General features: G+C 44.0%; 1 protein-coding gene across 3 annotated transcripts in view; it reads left to right on the top strand.

The window, feature by feature from the left end:
• Positions 1 to 17,352, top strand: part of MCU (mitochondrial calcium uniporter) — an 82,060-nt gene extending 64,708 nt beyond the window's left edge. For all 3 annotated transcript variants that reach the window (XM_027665639.1, XM_027665641.1, XM_027665640.1), the window contains exons 2-8: positions 4,476 to 4,545; positions 8,546 to 8,716; positions 9,193 to 9,297; positions 11,822 to 11,982; positions 12,468 to 12,671; positions 14,152 to 14,268; positions 15,343 to 17,352. In XM_027665639.1, the coding sequence (XP_027521440.1) occupies positions 4,476 to 4,545; positions 8,546 to 8,716; positions 9,193 to 9,297; positions 11,822 to 11,982; positions 12,468 to 12,671; positions 14,152 to 14,268; positions 15,343 to 15,420 (906 nt within the window). In that variant the 3' untranslated portion in view covers positions 15,421 to 17,352. The remainder of the gene's footprint in view (positions 1 to 4,475; positions 4,546 to 8,545; positions 8,717 to 9,192; positions 9,298 to 11,821; positions 11,983 to 12,467; positions 12,672 to 14,151; positions 14,269 to 15,342) is intronic.
• Positions 17,353 to 17,409: the final 57 nt, after the last annotated feature.

Below are 17,409 nucleotides of genomic sequence, written 5' to 3'. Positions count from 1 at the left end.
TGTTGGGGACTGTGTGGGGTGTCTGGGGCTCAGGGGTCTCTGTGGGGGCTGTGTGGGTTGCCCAGGGGCTGAAGGGTCTCTGGACAGAGTTGGATCGTGGATCAAGCGTTGGGATAGGGCGGGAATTTGTGTTAATTTCAGTCTGTTTCTTGTTGTTATTTACTTTAATTGGCCGTAAATCAGCTTTCCTTTAGTCCAGTCTGTTATGCCGGCAAGGGCTGGTGAATGATCTCCCTGCCTTTATCCTTTCATCCTGCTCCCGAGGAGTGAGGGAACAGCTGGCTGGGCAGCTGGCCCCAGTCAATCCACCACAGTTAAATGTGCTTAAATCCAGTCAGAGCTTACGTGCTGGTGCAAAAATACTGGCTGTGGTGATAAGTCACACATCCCAGCCCTTGGACAGCAGGTTTCTGGTCATGGCATGGTTTTTGCTCTGTATCTCCTTTGCTTTGCTAATAGCTGGTGTGAAGGGGAAGGAAAATGGGAGGACAAAAAGAGACTCAGTGACTTAGGATCAAAGTATTGTTTTGGAGAGACCGAAATGTAACAGAGTTCAGGAGCAAAAGTAGTTGGAGCCCTGAAATGAGGGAAAGATGGATAAATGGAGCTCTTCTTTGAGGTGGTAATTTGGTTACTGTGGCTGCTTGGGAAACCTTGCGGCAGTTCTCATCACTGAGATTCCAGCCGGGAGGTTTTAGGATAACAACCACTTCTAGAGCCAGGAAAGACATTCAGTGTTTCATGCTGTGAAAGTCAGGATAGAGGAAAATAGCTGTTGCTTGTTGGAAAAGGTGAACTGCTTCGTGTCAGACTTCAGGCAGCCTCACTTAAAGGAGGCCCTTTTCTTAATTTGTAAGATAGATTTTGCTGCTGGCACTTGCAAACGTGTCCCTTAAAGGTTTCACTTGTAGTGAGAAATTTTTACACAGAGAGTGCTTTGTTTTTCACAAAAGCTCTGCAGCTTTTGCTGCACTGGTGCTCCAGCTAATGAGTTAGCAACCTCTTTTACTTGGTTCTAGATTGATATTCACCTTTTTTCATGCTTGGGTTTTTTTTTTTTTCTGGACAGCCTCTTTTCTGATCTTAATTAGGGTTTGGAGACTCGATCTCCCAGAGTTGTTACCATTCCATCATTGATAATTGCATAAGTGGAGAACAGGAGCTCTGCCACATTGCTCCCTCTTTTCCTATCAAAGAGCACTCACTGGCAGCTAAAGGGCTGATTTTTCCAGTGGGACTTTGATTAATTTTGACACTCATGGTAGTATTCAGAAAGCTACATTAGGACCTATAGAGATGTTGTTATTTTTACCTTTGGGTTGTCCAATATAGGCTTGGACAAGGCTGGAGGAACCTTTAGTTTTGGATAAGGGACTGGGATTTATTTTTTTTCCCCCTCTTGCTCCCTTAATCGTTCTGGAAGCAAAGCTGCTGCATAACCCTGAGCATCTTAACGTGCATCTTACTGCAGATAACAGAAAAATGAAAGATCCCATGGATGTGGAAAGTGAATTCCTGAATATGTTCTCTTGAGACCCAGAAAGTTATTCTGGTGCTGAGAGCTTCTCATTTCGGTGGTCTGGCTTTGGTGCTTTTCACACTCCAAATATTACTTATTTTGGAAGTGGTGGGCAAGTCTGTCTCAGCTGAAGCCTGGATGTAGTTAATTCCACACTTCACTGCCGAGGGAGGGGTGAGCTGTCGACTCACTGATGGTGAGATCTGGTCAGTAAAGCTTGAAACAAGTTCCTCTCTCTGCCCCATTCCAGTCCCCAGCCTCAGCTTTCTGCCGTATTTCTGCATGAAGCTGTTGAACTGCAGACATCAGGTAAAGGCTTCAGACGTATCTCTCCATCTCAGTTTTCAAACAGCAGTCTCCCTTCAGGAATAAAAATGATGGATGATTATTTAAGCTCTTGCTAACCTTGGCTGGCAGATCATGACATTTCTGTCTCTGCTGAGTTTGAATTCATTTGTTCCTTTTTTTTTTTTTTTTTCCTTTTTCTGACCAGTGGAGAATGTTTTTGTAGATAAGAAATTCTACCAGCAGCGCGCATTACACTGCACAGTCCAGGGCTGCAGGAGTGACAGATACATGCAGTTTAACAGCATCTCTCCTGTAAAACATACTGGCAGCACAGTCCTGGGGGGATTAGTGAAACAGAGGGGTTCAGCCCATGTTGGGATGCAAGAATTGTCCAGGTGGTTAAATCCAGGGACACCTCAGCTTTTTGATGAGTCACTTAACAAGCCCTGTGTTTTCAACCTGTTTTGCCTTTTCCTCTGTTCTTGCCCGTGCTGAATGAGGACAGGAGGCTTCTGGAGCAGAGTCAGGTACTCACAGCCTTAAGGTAAAGTCTTTGTAGGTGCTGCCCGATAACATCTTCCAGTTAGATGGTTATTTTGCAACGGGTTTAGTGGGGTTTAGGATTTTTCTGCAAACTGCTACTGGCTTTTTGGGCTGCCGTGCAAATCTGGTAGAAGGTAGAACTCTTGCTGTGCGGTGTTTCAAAAAATGGGCAGTTAATTCTGTGTAGAAGGGAAGAGCGAAGCACTGAAAAGCACATATCAGTGGCAGCCGTGCCGTGGGATCGGATAAAACAGGTACAGAACCAGTCTTTGGGGTAGTGCTCTCTGACAGCAGGGTTTGTGTGAATTCTGCCCACTTATTATTGTATCTGATACTATTTTTAGAAGGATTAAAATTCTCCTTCTTAGGTAAAAATTGGTTCTGAGTCTTGTCTTGCATGTGGTGCAGCTTCTGATCATTGAAGCTTCTGACTTTTTTCATAATAGAATAGTCATGTCAAGACAGTGGAGCTTGATTTGTCCACCATGTGAGACCGTAGCTGTGTTTTCTCTCAGGTAGTTTTGAGTTTTAAACCTGTTTTTTTTCAGGTGGGGGCTGGTCCTGGTTGCTCAGCAGCAGCACACAGGCATCTGTCAGTCCAGTTGCTGTTTTTCAGATGTTAAACAGACAAGTTTGCCTTTTGGTTCACAACGTTCAGGGGGGTTTTGAAACATTACTTTTGCCAAAACATGCAACTTCCTACTTGAGTTAGAGCTGTTTAATGCCCAGTTCTCTTTTCCTGTGAGCTACCTCATGATTCTCAACCATGGGAAGCTGAAAATGCAGTCGTGAGGAGGAAAATTGAAAATGACTTGACTGATTTTCATTGTCAAAACTGAAAGAAATGAAGTGTAAATAAGCACAAAGTGAATTTCTAAAGCTGACAATGCAGCGACCATCAGGGCCAAAGGTCCTGCGTTCAAGAAAGATTAGTTGTGAAACTATCCTTGGTTTGCGTAGCAGGCTTCAGAGGGCAAGCAAAGTAGCAGTTAAATCTTATTTTAATTAGACTATTGAAGGCAACCTCTCAAAATATAGAGGTCTGGACTATTTGGCAGAGAAATTAGCAACAGCGTGGGGTTTGTTTGCAAACTTTCAATAGAAGTTTACTTAATCAAGCCCCTCCCCGTGAGATACCTTTATAGGAACGTGGGTTTGGCAGCTCTGCTTTAGCAATCAGCAAAGAAAAAAATATCCCAGGCCGCAGGAATGCCCAAATTGGAATGCAGCTGTTGAGAAACCCGAGGCTGGCCACTGAAATACATCCCACCATAGACAGGTGAGGGCTGCTTTTGTGCCTTATTTTGTTTTAAAACAGGGCTCTTTTGTGCCAGAGTTAAAATTTTGCTGTTGGGGGGGAGGATTAGCGTATAACTAGTGTAATTTATTCTAAGAGATAGACTTTAAATCAGTCTGATTCCAGATTTTCATGGACAGATGAGTCCCTTGCCAGGATTGCAGAGCATATAAACCATTCGTGCACTCCCTTTATTGGGCTGTTGGGGGGGGGGTGTTTATGGCTCAATATTACAATTATTGCTTTTTATCTTGGAACAATTTGTTCTGTGAACAGACGTGTTTACTACTTGTGTCTCAGAGTTTGGCTTCCCTGTGGAAGGACAAGGAAAAAGTCACGTTGGCATGGAAAACAACCAAAGAGAATGAACCTCTTAATCCACAACTCTGTGAACGTCCACTCTGTTAGGCTAAAACTTCTTTTTTTAACCTTTAAAGACTATGCTTTTGTGTGATTTCTGCCTTTTATGTCTGCGTAGTAAACCGGATTGATTTCCTAAAACTGATTAACTGTGTGGCTGTAAAAATACACGACACGTTAAGGAAAACAAACCGCAGCTGTTCTGGTACAGACTCTCAGCTCCGTGTGTGGAGAGTGAGGTGTGTGGAGGTGAACTTGGCTGAGGGGGGAAACCCTGTGGGGTGACAGATGGGAAAAGAAGAGGCTGTTCCTGACAGCGCTCCTGGTTCGCGGCCACCCCTGCGGTGGATGGGAGGAAGAGCCCGGCACTGGGGAAGGGGCTGGCGGGAGGGGGACAGGAGGTGGCACTGGGTGCGATCCTGCCAGACTCTGAACATTTGTCCTTTTCGCTGTGCTCGCGTTTTCCAGGTGCATCAGCGGCTGTCTCCCTGGCAGAGCGTGCGGGTGGTGTATTGCAGTACCGTAGTGCCCTCTGATGGTGAGTACACACGTGCAGCGACTCCGGGCTCGCTTGGGCTTCACTAACTTCGGTTGCCTTCCCTGCCCCCTTTTCTGGTTGAGGCTTTTTTGGCAGCAGTCCAGTCTGGAGCTAAGGAAGCGACAGAGAGAACGGCGTCAAGAAGAATTAAGGCAATGGTCAACTTTTCTACTAACTGTCCGTACAAAACTGGACAGGCTTTATAAAGAAAGATGGAATTGCGTGCAACTGTCTGGATCTCTTTGCCAGGCTTGTCCCTGATGTAGCTGTGAGCTCTGTGTGATGCTCACCCTCCAGGGTAAATGTCCTTCCTGAAGGGAGGGGGTCAGACCATGGCCCAGGCTCTGCTCCGTGGTGCTGAGCAATGGGACAAGGGGCAACGGGCACAAACTGATGCCCAGGAAGTTCCACCTGGACATGAGGAAAAGCTTCTTCACTGTGCAGTAACCGAGCACTGAACAGATTGGCCAGAGAGGTGTGGAGTCTCTCCCTCACTGGAGATGTTCCAGAACTGTCTGGGCACAATCCTGTGCCATGTGCTCTGGGATGACCCTGCTGGAGCAGGGAGGTGGGACCAGATGACCACTGTGTTCCCTTCCAACCTGACTCAGTCTGACCCTGCCTGCCCTCTTGGCTTCATTTATGTAAGAAAAGTGCAGCTCATACCAGCTGTGTGCTGAGGCAGTGGAAAGCATCATTTGCTGCAGTGAATAAGTTGTGAAGCCAAGGCACTGTTGTTCCTTTATTTAAATTCTGGGACAGCTCAAACATTAAGCTTTTTTGGCAAGGTTGTCAGAGCAAAAGGATGCACTGGTGGAACTTTAAAAACCTCCGTGTGCCAGAATGCACAGAGGAAAGGAGCAGCTCTGAGCTTGCTGCCTGCTCAACGTGGGCATGCTGTGCACGGAGACTGGAGCACTTGTGCTGACTGACACGAGCAGGGAGTGCATCCTCTCCCCATTAAGGCTCGTTAATAAGGCCTGAAAGCTGATAAATTAAGGGTTCCAGCACAGTCACTTCCTCTACCAGGACAGTGATGTGGGCAAACACAAAGAGAACATGACTGCTGTGGAGAGCTCCAATAAAAACCTGAGGGATTGAACAGGTAGAAGTGCAGAGGGCATGTAAAGGTTGGGAGGATGATGATGTCAGTGTGCCTGGTATGACTTTACCTCTTCTTGAATATTCCTTTTGTTATTTCTTCCAATAACTTTACTGTGCATTGTTTTGACCTCATGTATTGCTTAATCCTGTTCTTTGTATACTTTTGCTTATGCAAAACCAGAAGTCTTTAAAAAAAAAAAATACCCATGACCTGTTGCTAGTTCACCTGTGATTGAGTCAAAACTTTGTGGTGCTTGAATGAAACTTGTACCTCAAAGCAACCTCACACTTAATATAGAGTGTAAAGCTTTTAAAATTCTCTGTGGTCTTAATTAGCAGCGTTCCTGGCCGGGTTGTAGGTGTCTGTAAATGCACAATTGTATACAATTACTTTCTTTTACTTGTCCCATGTGTTTAAATGCTGGCTTAACAGCGAAGATGGGCCCAAATGGTAGCTCTGTGATTAGTGAGATGCCAAATGCTTTGTCCACTTAGTAACTTGTGAAGTAGATGCAGGTGATGGCCAGGGTTGTGGGAGCAGAGCAGAGCGAGGCAGCCCTCTCACAGGGGCTGGTTATAACTTTTCCTGGCGCTGTCTGCTGCTGTCTGCTTGGTTTGTGTTATTGACACGTCCCTTGGATTTCTTTCTTTCCTTTCTTCGCCTCTGAGCTCTTCCCTCTCCAATGCAGTAAAAATCTGACCAGCGTTGCTTGTGTGGGAGGTGCTGAGAGGATCACACTGGAATTGAGGACTTTTCCCACCAGCAAATTAAGCTAGAGAATTACTTCTACAAGCAAAGCATAAAGCAGCTGTATTTTCAGCCTTAGTGAACCCTGTCTTTTGAAGGGAAATAATTTGGTCTTTAATACTTCACCTGAGCTGGAAATCCTCAAGAAAGGCTTTGTGTGTGCTACCAGCACTGGTGACTCTTACAATGCAGCAGCAGGGCTGGTGCTGGCAGGCCCTTCCTCCAGAGCTGGCAGTGCTGGAGCTGTGGTTGTGCTGTGGTAGCAACGGGGATACACAGAAAAGTGTCCATGCAAACATTGTTATCTCCTGCTCTGCAGCAAACTGCCTCACTGCCCCTGTGACCCAGGCAGGGTTTTAAATCAAGTGTGTGTTCCGTGGTTATGGAAGCACAAGTTTGTTGCATATGCTGCTCACAGAACCAATGAGTTCTATACTGAAGTGGCTATTTTAAGCTTCTAAACATGTGGATTGCTCCTTCTGAGCCTGCTATCACAAGTGTAGCTAATGCTAATCTATTTCTTACCGGTCTCTTGTTCAAATACTTGAGTGAAAAACCAGAAAAATCTGATAACTGGTGTCATAACATCTGTCTGACTGTCCAAAGAAATTGGCAGCTTGCTTTATTTCTTCCCAGGAAAGATCTGTCTGTTGTCTCTGAGCTCTAAGCTTCGAAACACTAAAGCTACTAAAATCCTGGCAGGTGTCTGAGTCTTGAGAACAGACATTAATAGGTTTGCAAATTCTGAGGCCTCTTAAGATGCTTTAGGTGTCCATACTTAGTCACTTCCACCTAGTCCCTAAGGAATTCGGGGTGGCAGTCCTCTGGAAGAGGGAAAAACCCTTTTCATGCTTGTTTTGGTTCATGAAGGTGGATGACAGTCAGCTCAGAAGGCCAAGAGAACTCTTCTGCCTTCGTTCAGGTGCACTTGGTGCATCCTTTCTCAACAACCACGAGCCTCCCTTTTCAGAAAGGTGTCTCCAAGACCTGTCCTAGTAGTTCCCTTTGGTAGTTAAAATAACATTATTTGCCTCTCTTTCTTCTCCTGTTGACTTCTTTGACTGACTAGTTTTGGTGTTAGCTGCTTAAGTTGAGTTAGCATGTCAATCCATGAGTTTAAGTAGTTGACCAAAGCTACACCAGGTGGGAATACTGAGGCAGATGCAGAGTGGGTGGGTGTGACTGCACCATCCTTGAGACGTGGAAACACTCTGAGCAACAAAACAGACCGTAGGCTTTCACATGAAGATACATATAAAAATCAGATCATTTTTAGGTGCCCTGCTATATCTTAGCAACTACTGCCCTTGAGGACAGCTTTGACTGGCTGTGATTGAGCAGAGGGCTTTGGAAACCTTTTTAACTTCTCTGTGCATGGATGTCCTGAAGCACACGGAGCAGGGTTGTCTTTCTGACAGTGAAATGATAACCAGCTTACAGTTCTTTTGCAGGTCACTACTATGGATTTTAGAAAGGTGCCCTGAAACCCTTAAGAATGCTTTGGAAAAATGCTCCTGACAGAACTAAAGAAATGGAAAAATCTTGTTCTGTCTACACCTAAATAGTAATGTCTGTCTCGAGAAGTACAAAGAGTATTGATCCCATGAATTTTAGATGAAATGACCTTGAAGCCTGAACTCAGAGTGCTGCTTCCTACAACCTCGTGCTCCTGACTGCTCTCTTAAATATTTGTTGCCTCAGGACAAAGAGGAGGAAACCAGAACTAAACAAGAATAAAAACATTTAAAGTTGATGTTTGCTAATATACACGGTCTGCCTTTGTGTCCTGGGCTGTAAATCCCAATAAACTGCGGTGTTTTGTCTTCCATAGTCCAAAATGGTTTGATTCTCAAAAACTAAACATACTGTGCTGCCATGTTTTGACTTTTACATATCATGTTGCCTTTAGTATAAGGGTGACTGAGTTTAGAGTAAGTAACTTTTCTGCCAAGTTAATGGGAGAGAAAACCTCAGATATCCCTCAGTTTTTCTTTGATGGACACACGTCCTGATAAAACCAGAAGTTTAGTCTGCTTTATATTCAGCTTATGACCACGTTTACCTCTTTCTCCACGGGGCAAATAGAGAACTACTATGAGAAGATGAGTTAATTTTTAATGGTCACCTTGTATTTTTGCCATGTTTTAGAAGTGACAGTGGTTTACCAAAACGGGTTACCTGTGATTTCCGTGAGTCTTCCGTCCCGACGCGAGCGCTGCCAGTTCACCCTGAAGCCCATCTCGGACTCTGTGGGGGTGTTCTTACAACAGCTGCAGGCAGAGGACCGAGGCATTGATCGGGTTGCAATCTACTCAGCAGGTACTGCTGTTTACAGACTCATTGATTTACTTGCTATTTGCAGCCAGCTCGCTGCTTTTGAAGTAAAAGTTTGCTGGGGGGCGAGTTCTTCGACTTCAGTGAAAAAGCAGAAGGTAGAAATGCCCTTCCTAGAGTGAGAATATTGTTAACTATGCCTGTGCAGTCCAGTGTGCCAAGGAAATCAGCCCTAACAGAGGTGTTTCTTGGTGACTTTCCTCCTATTTAGTAGGAAAGGTGCAAGCTGTGCAACCTGCTTAGAGGTTCTAATGGATCTGCCAGGAACTGGGTGTAGAAGGTGGTACAAGGGAAGCAGGATCTTGTCTTAGCTCTGAAAACTGAGTCATGTGTCACATTTCCTCCGTCCTGATGGAAACTGTTGTCCGTGGGAAAGGACAGAAGCCCAACAGCTGGGTTTGGGATGATGTTTGAGTCCTTTATCCCTGCTGTGTAACAGGTGGTCTGTGTTGTCCTTACAGATGGCACACGTGTGGCCTCCTCCACAGGCATAGACCTGCTTCTGCTGGATGACTTCAAGCTGATCATTAACGATGTCACATACCACGTTAGACCACCAAAGAGAGGTAAAGCAGCCTGGCTCTGGCAAACATCAGGAGTAAATTTCAGTGTGCAGTTCCCTGCTTAATTGCAACATGCTTTATTAACTTATTCAGGAGCATGAAGTGGTATTTCTGAAGGGAAATGTTGCAGTTTCTGACCTTGCCTTTGGTGCCTAATTCAGTGATATCTGAATAATCAGTGATGAAAAGCAGATATTCATTCTGCTCAAAGCCAATGCCCCTGGCCCCCCAGGAGGGATAAACAAAGAAATGCAATTCCTTTTCATTTCTAAAATTTTCAATTTTTTTTTTTAATTACTGAAAAGTAATTTAATTAATTCTGAAGGAATACAATACAAAATGGGAATTAGATTGAGACTTAGATTGTCTGGTTTGGAAGAATAAATTGTTTCCCCTGACAGTTAACATTGCTTCCAGTTGAGTGTGATACTTTGAATATTGCAAATAAACCTTGAAACAGTCAAATAAATGAGACCTTGCTCTCACAAAGTTGTGTTAACAAGAATCAAATAGGAAGGGAAACCGACCTCTTTTGAATCAATGAGAAAATCCATTTCAATAATATGCTTTGGATGTGTGTAATTTTCGAGGTGTGAAAACTTGCAAGAAGCTTTTGAGATGCTCCAGCGTTACAGGTGGAGACAGGAACCTGGTGTTTGCATCTGCCCCTCTCCTCTTTCTCTGAGCACCCAGGTCTTGCACCTCTGAGGGACTGCAGCAAAAGGGGCAGTTTTGGAAATGCTGCTCTGCTTGTCTCACAGCTGGGGGGGATTTTTGTTCTGTTATTGTTGTAAGAAATGCTAATGTTTGGGCCTTCCACTCTTCAAGCAGTAGATAATGAACAGAATCATTCAGAAGGCAAAATCGGTGATCATTTAATCATCTTGACCAGCCTGAAGAAGGCAACATATTTAAAACAAGTTGATCAATCAGAAATCAGGAGACTGACCACATCTTTTGGGTCTGAGACCACCCTGGGTGGATGATGTCTGGGCAGACCTGCTGACACGTGCCCTCCTCCTCCTCTGTAGATGTAGGTGGCTTCCAAGGGCCTTTTTGGAAAGGAAAACAGTAAAAATGTACTTTAGCATTTTATTGTTCACGACATAAAATTGCCAAGGCGAAAAAGAAATTTCTGACTCGGGGAAACTTTGTCCCTAATATTTGGGAACCTGGAATTGGGAGTGCAGCATGGGGTGAGATGCTGTTTCTCCTCTAAATGTGGGGTAGACTGACCTCTACTAGAGATGGATTTTTCCAGTCTCATTAAAAGCACCTCAACAGAAAACTCTCCATTGAGACCGGACATCTGAATCCCTGGATATCACACACACAAAGGAGTTGCTCTGCTCTGTCACCCTTGTAGGATACGCCCATTTTGCACTGATAGGTGAGCTCTGGGATCACCAAGGCTACAGGAAATCATTGCCTAGGATACGTTTGCCAAGGAGATTTCCATAGTTAGTTTGTTCTAAAATGAATGTGCCCTCAAATAGGCGTTGAGATTAGTTCTGTTAAACTTTTCAGCTATTGCTTTTTCATTTTCACAGGATCACCTCGTGTGTTTTAGAACAGAAATGCCACAGCACTGTCATCTTAAATGCTTTTTGAGGGTCAGTAGGAACACAGGTTTTCCTTCACAGGGGAACAGGAACCCCTTAACTGAAGGGGGATATAATGTGCTTTGTGTGCCTTGGCATAGACAACTGAGTCATTTCTTTCCCTGAAGAGCTGCTGATCTTAAAACTTAAGCTGCCCATGTCTTTTTGAGTTGGTAAAATCATATTTGGAGACGATAACCTCAGGTACAAACCCAAGGATGCTACAAAACTATTTTTTAAAAAATGTGTTTCTTTATTTGGCTAATGTCAAGATCCTTTTCCTTTAATTTGAAACTTATTTTTTGCATGTGGAGTGTGTAACACAGTACCACTAGTCACAACTCCTTTACAAACTTGTATGCTTTAAAAATCCTTTTTGTGTTGAAATGCAAGGGTAAAGGCATTGTTGGGTCATGGCCCTGCCACTGTTTCTAAACACTATGAAGGGAGAATTCACTGCCCACAGAATATTGGGAAACATTTCTTGACATTGATACTCAGAGTAATGATCATAGACATTCGTGGGGTCACTAACCCTCAGTGTTCAGTTGCCATCATCAATAACTGGGGCTGCCAACAGTCTGTGCTCTGAATTCTGACTGTCTTGACAGCTGCTGTGATGGATCATAACTAGTTTAGTTGTTCATTTGTGCTGTCTATAAATATGGATCAGAAGCAGCTGTTGATATCTGGCATGCTTAATAGGATGTGTTTCTTTTCCTTGTCCTTATGAAGTTTTTAGGAGTATCCAAGAGTAAAGCCTGGTTTTCTTTTAAAGGAATCACATTGTCTGAGAGTGGTGGATCTCTTCCAAAGACTTCACTGTTGAACAGACAGTTCTGTACAAACTAAGAGCAGTTTCTCGAGGGTGTGTGAGAAGTCCTGTGGGTACATGTGTGTCAAGCAGTGTCTGTTTTTTTCCCTAGAGCTCTTAAGCCATGAAAATGCAACGACGCTGAATGATGTGAAGACGTTGGTTCAGCAGTTGTACACAGCCCTGAGCATCGAGGAGCACCAGCTGAACAAAGAGAAGGAGCTGATAGGGAGACTAGAGGAGCTGAAGGAGCAGCTAGCACCACTAGAAAAAGTGAGGAGTTCCTCAGTGTGTTTTACTCATTCTCTTAAGTGCAGCCTTGATTTATTTCAAGGTTTTAATTGGGTCCCTGCCATGCTTCAGATAGTTTAAAGATTACTGAAGCAGAAGGCACAGTAAGTGTTTACCAAACCATGTCTGTTTTCTGGTTCCTGTGGAAGTATTTTGTTTCTTTGCTTTAAGTAATTGGAAATGAGCTTGTTAGTAAACAAAGACTGGGGCTAATGCAACAGAACATCTCTGGACATAAAGAAATAAACACCTTTGTGAGGCATTCAGAGCATACCCAGAGTAAATATGGGTGATGGCCACATACTGATGGAAAGGAAGTTTAGGTTTGTTTGCATAATGTAGACTCAACTCACGTTTCAAACCACTTAAAGTTACTATTAATAAAAAGTACTGTTTTCTACATTATCTCTTAAGGATATTAACACAGTTATTTTTGAGACTACAAGGTGCGTGTTTGTCTTCTGCAGGTAAGGATGGAGCTGAGCAGGAAAGCAGAGAAGAGGACAACCTTGGTGCTGTGGGGAGGCCTGGCCTACATGGCCACTCAGTTTGGGATTCTGGCCCGCCTCACCTGGTGGGAATATTCTTGGGACATTATGGAGCCAGTCACCTATTTCATCACCTATGGTAGTGCCATGGCAATGTATGCTTATTTCGTAATGACCCGCCAGGTAGGACTTGTTGTGCTGGCATTGACCCTGCAGTAGAAGGCTTTCTCTGGGCTCTCCTCCCTAGGAAAATAGCAGAGCTGGGCCTGTTAGAAGCTGCTTTACCCCTTCCTTCTCCTGTCAGAACCAAGATGCCGCTTGTTTAATTTTTGGTGGGGTGTGGTTGTGGGGTGTTCTGCTGCTGATTGTTGCTTGGGTTTGTGGTTGTCTTACCAAAAATGCTTTTATATGTTTGGTGACTGACTGCTGTAGCTATACAGCAGTATATATACATATCTGCTGACAGATATGGTCAGAACAGACAGATATGGGTGCATGAGGTACCTCTTGAGTTTCAAGGAAGCCCACCCCTCTGACAATCCGTGTTGGCCCTTTTCAAGAGAACAAGGTTCAGGCATCTTGTTGGAAATGCTTTTGTTTAGGCCTTTCATGGATCTGGCCTCCCATCCAGATGAAGAATCCCTCTCTGGATCCTTGTAATCCTTGTGACAGACTCTGTGTGGATTTTCTAGTACATGGTTTGTCTCATCACTTCCTAATCCCACCAAAATAATGAGGGAGGGAGGACTCAAAGAGTCTCTACAGTCACAAGGCCATCAGAACAGATGCTGTGGGTGTTCCAGGTGGGGTCTCTTAGCTGCATCAGTTCAGGGGCAGTATTTATAGCCTTTTCCTCTTTCTTCCCACAAACCTGTTGGTGTCAGAACCCTGAAATGTGTTAGTTTTTGTTCTCTCTGCATGGAAGGACTCGCACATTTGGGACAGGAGGAAGGCGATGGTACCTCACTGCTGGAGTGTAACAAATGCCTGACTGTACTGGGTCTGGCTGGGGGGACCAAGACTGACCAAGACAGCCTTGATAACCCACCAGTGATTTTGCTGTTGCTGAGCAGTGCTTGTACAGCACCAAGGCCTTCTCTGATTTTTATTCCTCCTTGATCTACCCTCTCCCAAGCCCCCATTCCTCACCCCTGGGAACAGGCTGGAGGTGGGTGAGGAGCTGTGAGGGGTCACAGCTGGGACAGCTGCCCTAAACTGACCAAACTGGTGTTCCATGCCCTATAACACCATGTTCTGTTATAAATGGTGGGGGGAGTTTCTCCAAAGCAGCTGTTGCTCAGAGCCTGGCTGGGCACTGATCTGCTGGCAGGAGGTGGCAAGTGATTACTTTTGCATCACTCTTACGTTACTGGCTTTTTTCCTTCAGTTATTAAACTGTCTTTATCTTGACACTTAAGTTTTTATTGGGGTTTTCTTTCCCCCTTTGGATCCTCTTCCCCCATCCAGCTGCAGGAGAGTGAGTGAGTGGGGGCTGAGCTGCTGGCAGGGGTCACCCTCAGACCAGGCTGTCTGGTCTTGTGCCTTTGCTGTTGGAAACTGCTCATCCTCTCCAAACACACCTGAGCCATCCTGTGCTGGTGGTATCCTGTGTTGCATCCCAGTGTGCCTTTATTCTTATCTTCTTTCCTATTTTTCTCTTTAGGAATATGTTTATCCAGATGCCAGAGACAGACAGTACTTACTATTTTTCCATAAAGGAGCCAAAAAGACACGATTTGATCTAGAGAAATACAATCAACTCAAGGATGCAATTGCTCAGGTAACAAGAACTTTTCTGGAAAAAAGACCAAGAAATTAGTGCTTGCTAGCTCTTAGTTACTATTAATAGACACACCTCAAACAAGAATGAATGTATTTTAAGTTCTCACCCCATTTTCTTGTCACAGCCCCAGCACAACCACTGAGTTAGCTTTGATATTCCCAGGAACAGAACTGCTGGATGCATAAATCAACCTGAAACACTTGTCTTTATCCATCTGTAAGGGCCCTTTAGAAACTGCTGGCAAGTCTTGAGTTACTTCAGACACTTCATGCCTCAGAGGAGCCTAATTCAAGATTTCTTTTCTTCTCAGCTCCTACACACCAGATGGATTTAGTGAGGAATGAAGACTTGCATCCATTCAGTTCATGTCTTCCTGACATAGCACTTCAGTGCACTGGGTTGCAGTGCTGGAAAATCATGTTCAGAAAATGTAGCTGTATTGTTAGAGGCAATGGGGGGCAGATTTCTCAGATTCTGGAGACAGACACTTTTTGGCAGACTGTCCACGTTGTGGGATCTGCTCAGCAAAGGACTCAGGTAGAGACCTTTCCTCGTGTTTCTCTGAGCCTTTCTGCAGAAGGGTGGCATGAGCAGAGAAAGCAGAGCTACCATGTTGTTTTTCACTGCTCTGTGTCATCCCTTTATTCCCAGGCTCTGGAAATGACAGTGTAGGATATGCAGGGCAAGATGAGTTCTCCCCCTGCCTTGGAGAAGGAACTGCATAAGGAATGTTGAATACAGATACTCTTGGGTATTTTCCTTCTCTTCTGTAATCAACCATCCCCACTAATCTAGTTGGGGTGTTGATTTGTTGTTTTGGGGCTTTTTTTAAATATTCCACTGAGTTTATGGGGATCAAATCTTCCCTCCCATATTCCTTGAAGTGGCTGCATGCAAGTTCAGAGAAGGACAGCTGAGAATGATTTTCCCAGATAAGAGCTTGTGACTTTGTTTTACTCTTTAAACGCTTTCCTTCTGGACAGGAAAACCTTCAGTTCTCTGAAGGGAGATGATAGTGAGGGGGAAGGTGTGTTGGGAGCTTTTGCTTCATAACGTGTCTTCTACTTTCAGGCAGAATTGGACCTTAAGAGGCTTCGAGACCCACTGCAGGTTCATCTGCCCATCCAGCAAATTTCTGAAAAGGACTGATCAGCAAAGAAGCTCTGAACCCCGGCCAAAAACCTGTTCATAGCTCTTGCCTTTTTTAATTAAAGCATTGCAGGTGGAAGCTGGGAGGTGGTGTGGGGGGTGGAGGGTTTTTACCTTTAATCAAGACAAAGGACTGTAAAGGGGGGGAAATATCCTAAATCTGAAGATGGGACATTGTGGAATGTTATTTCTGAAAAGGGCTTGGCAAATAGTCATATTTTACAATCTGTCTGAGTGGCAATTGTGTACAAATACAGGATTGGGGGGGTTCATGGAAAGAATGTAATGCTGGGGTGTAGGGGTGTCTTCTTCCAGCTTTGCAGGGTCTGCCTCTTGATAAGACACCAGCAGCCTGCTTAGCTTTTTAAATTTTCCTTTACCTGATTCCAGTCTCTCTTTCTCTCTCTCAAAAAAAAAAACCAACCCAAAAACAACAAAAGGAGAAAAAAAAAAAAAAGAACAAAGAATCCAAGCCACCTGGAGCTCTGGCTGGTGATCAGACCTTGCCCTCCACCGCCATTAACACGCACACTTCTGCTCAGACCTGGTCTCTTTTATAAAAGTTACTACAAGACTGCTTTCTACTGGAAAACCGTGAGCTTCCCCTTCCCAGCCCACCCCCTGTGCTCCACTGACTTCCTCCTTTGCTTATTTGTAGCACAGATTGGTTGTAGCCGAGTGAGAGAAGGAATGAGTTTTCTTCTGGACATTTGATAATTGATATTTTGGATTATTCCATAATAACTATATAAACTTTGCATCCCGATGCCCTTGAGCTCCTTCTAGAAATCCACGGCAGCATTGCATGAGAGGTTTTTTATATTCAGTCTTAAGGGAGGGAGATTCCCCTCTTCCTACCCCAAATCTGATAGCCACCTGGACTATGAAATTATGGAGGCTTAAAGGATTACAAAACTGTGGCAGAATCATGACTCCTGCTTTTAAATGCACAGTTTTGGAACATGGAGTGATGAAACTGGATATTTGACTGCTTGTGCAATGGGATAAAAGGTTTCATATATGGTCAAAGCATTTTCCTTGCCCAGAGGCTTTTTGAGAGCCTTGGGCTTCTTATGGTACAAGACATAGAACTTTGATTTTTTTCTAGCACTTTCCCCTGATTAAGTAGCTTTAAATGAACTTTATGTCCACAGGTCAGAATTTCTTAGGAGTGGCTAATGACATCTCTTGTTCTTAGCTGAAAAGAAATAGAGGAAGGAAGGTCAACCCATTGCCCTCTCTCCTAGCCAAGGCTGGCTGGTTTCTAAGCAGATAAAACATCTCTTCATTCAAAGCAGGTCAAGTCTGGTTTAGCATCCTGCTGATAAATGCTCTGGAGACAGGATGAAGGTAGGAGAAGGACACTAAGCTTTATATACAGAAAGGCTGGCTGCTTTTTTTGATGTTTCACTACTACTCCTCCTCACTGTGTCATGGAAAGAGGCTTCTGTTTTTTCTGGAGAACCAAGTTTTAAAAACAAAAAGGAAAAATAGGGAAGAAATTAATTCAGTATTAATTAGACTCCAGGTGCCTTGCAGATGTGGAAACACAGCTGGGATTGCTGCCTCTTCTCACTCAATGGCATGTTGGACCGAATGGGTGCATGTTTCTAGTTTTGTTTTTCTTTTCCCTTCCCCTTTCCTTCTGTCTTTCCATTTAATTACATTGTGTGATTATTTTTTATCTGTTTTATCCTGTTTGTGTGATGAGTTTTAAAGGGGAAAAAAAAATGAACACAATCCTGTAGCTGAATCCTTGGTGTGTGTTTGGGATGAGGGAGGGAGCATGGAGAAAAGTCCTTCTTTAAAAAAAAAACAAAACAAAACAAAAAACAAAAAAACGGAACATGTGTAAAATCCTGTATCATTTATGAAATATGTATAAAAGAGCAATGTACTTCTGGAACAATAAATAACTATTCAATTTTTGAACGGGTGCTCTTGAATAATGTTATTTTGCCCAGCTGAGAAGAGAATGTTGCCTGTGTG

Source organism: Corapipo altera, unplaced genomic scaffold (genome assembly GCF_003945725.1).
Source record: "Corapipo altera isolate COAL_440 unplaced genomic scaffold, ASM394572v1 161, whole genome shotgun sequence".
Taxonomy (NCBI): Eukaryota; Metazoa; Chordata; class Aves; order Passeriformes; family Pipridae; genus Corapipo; species Corapipo altera.
This window is presented reverse-complemented; position numbering and strand designations above follow the sequence as displayed.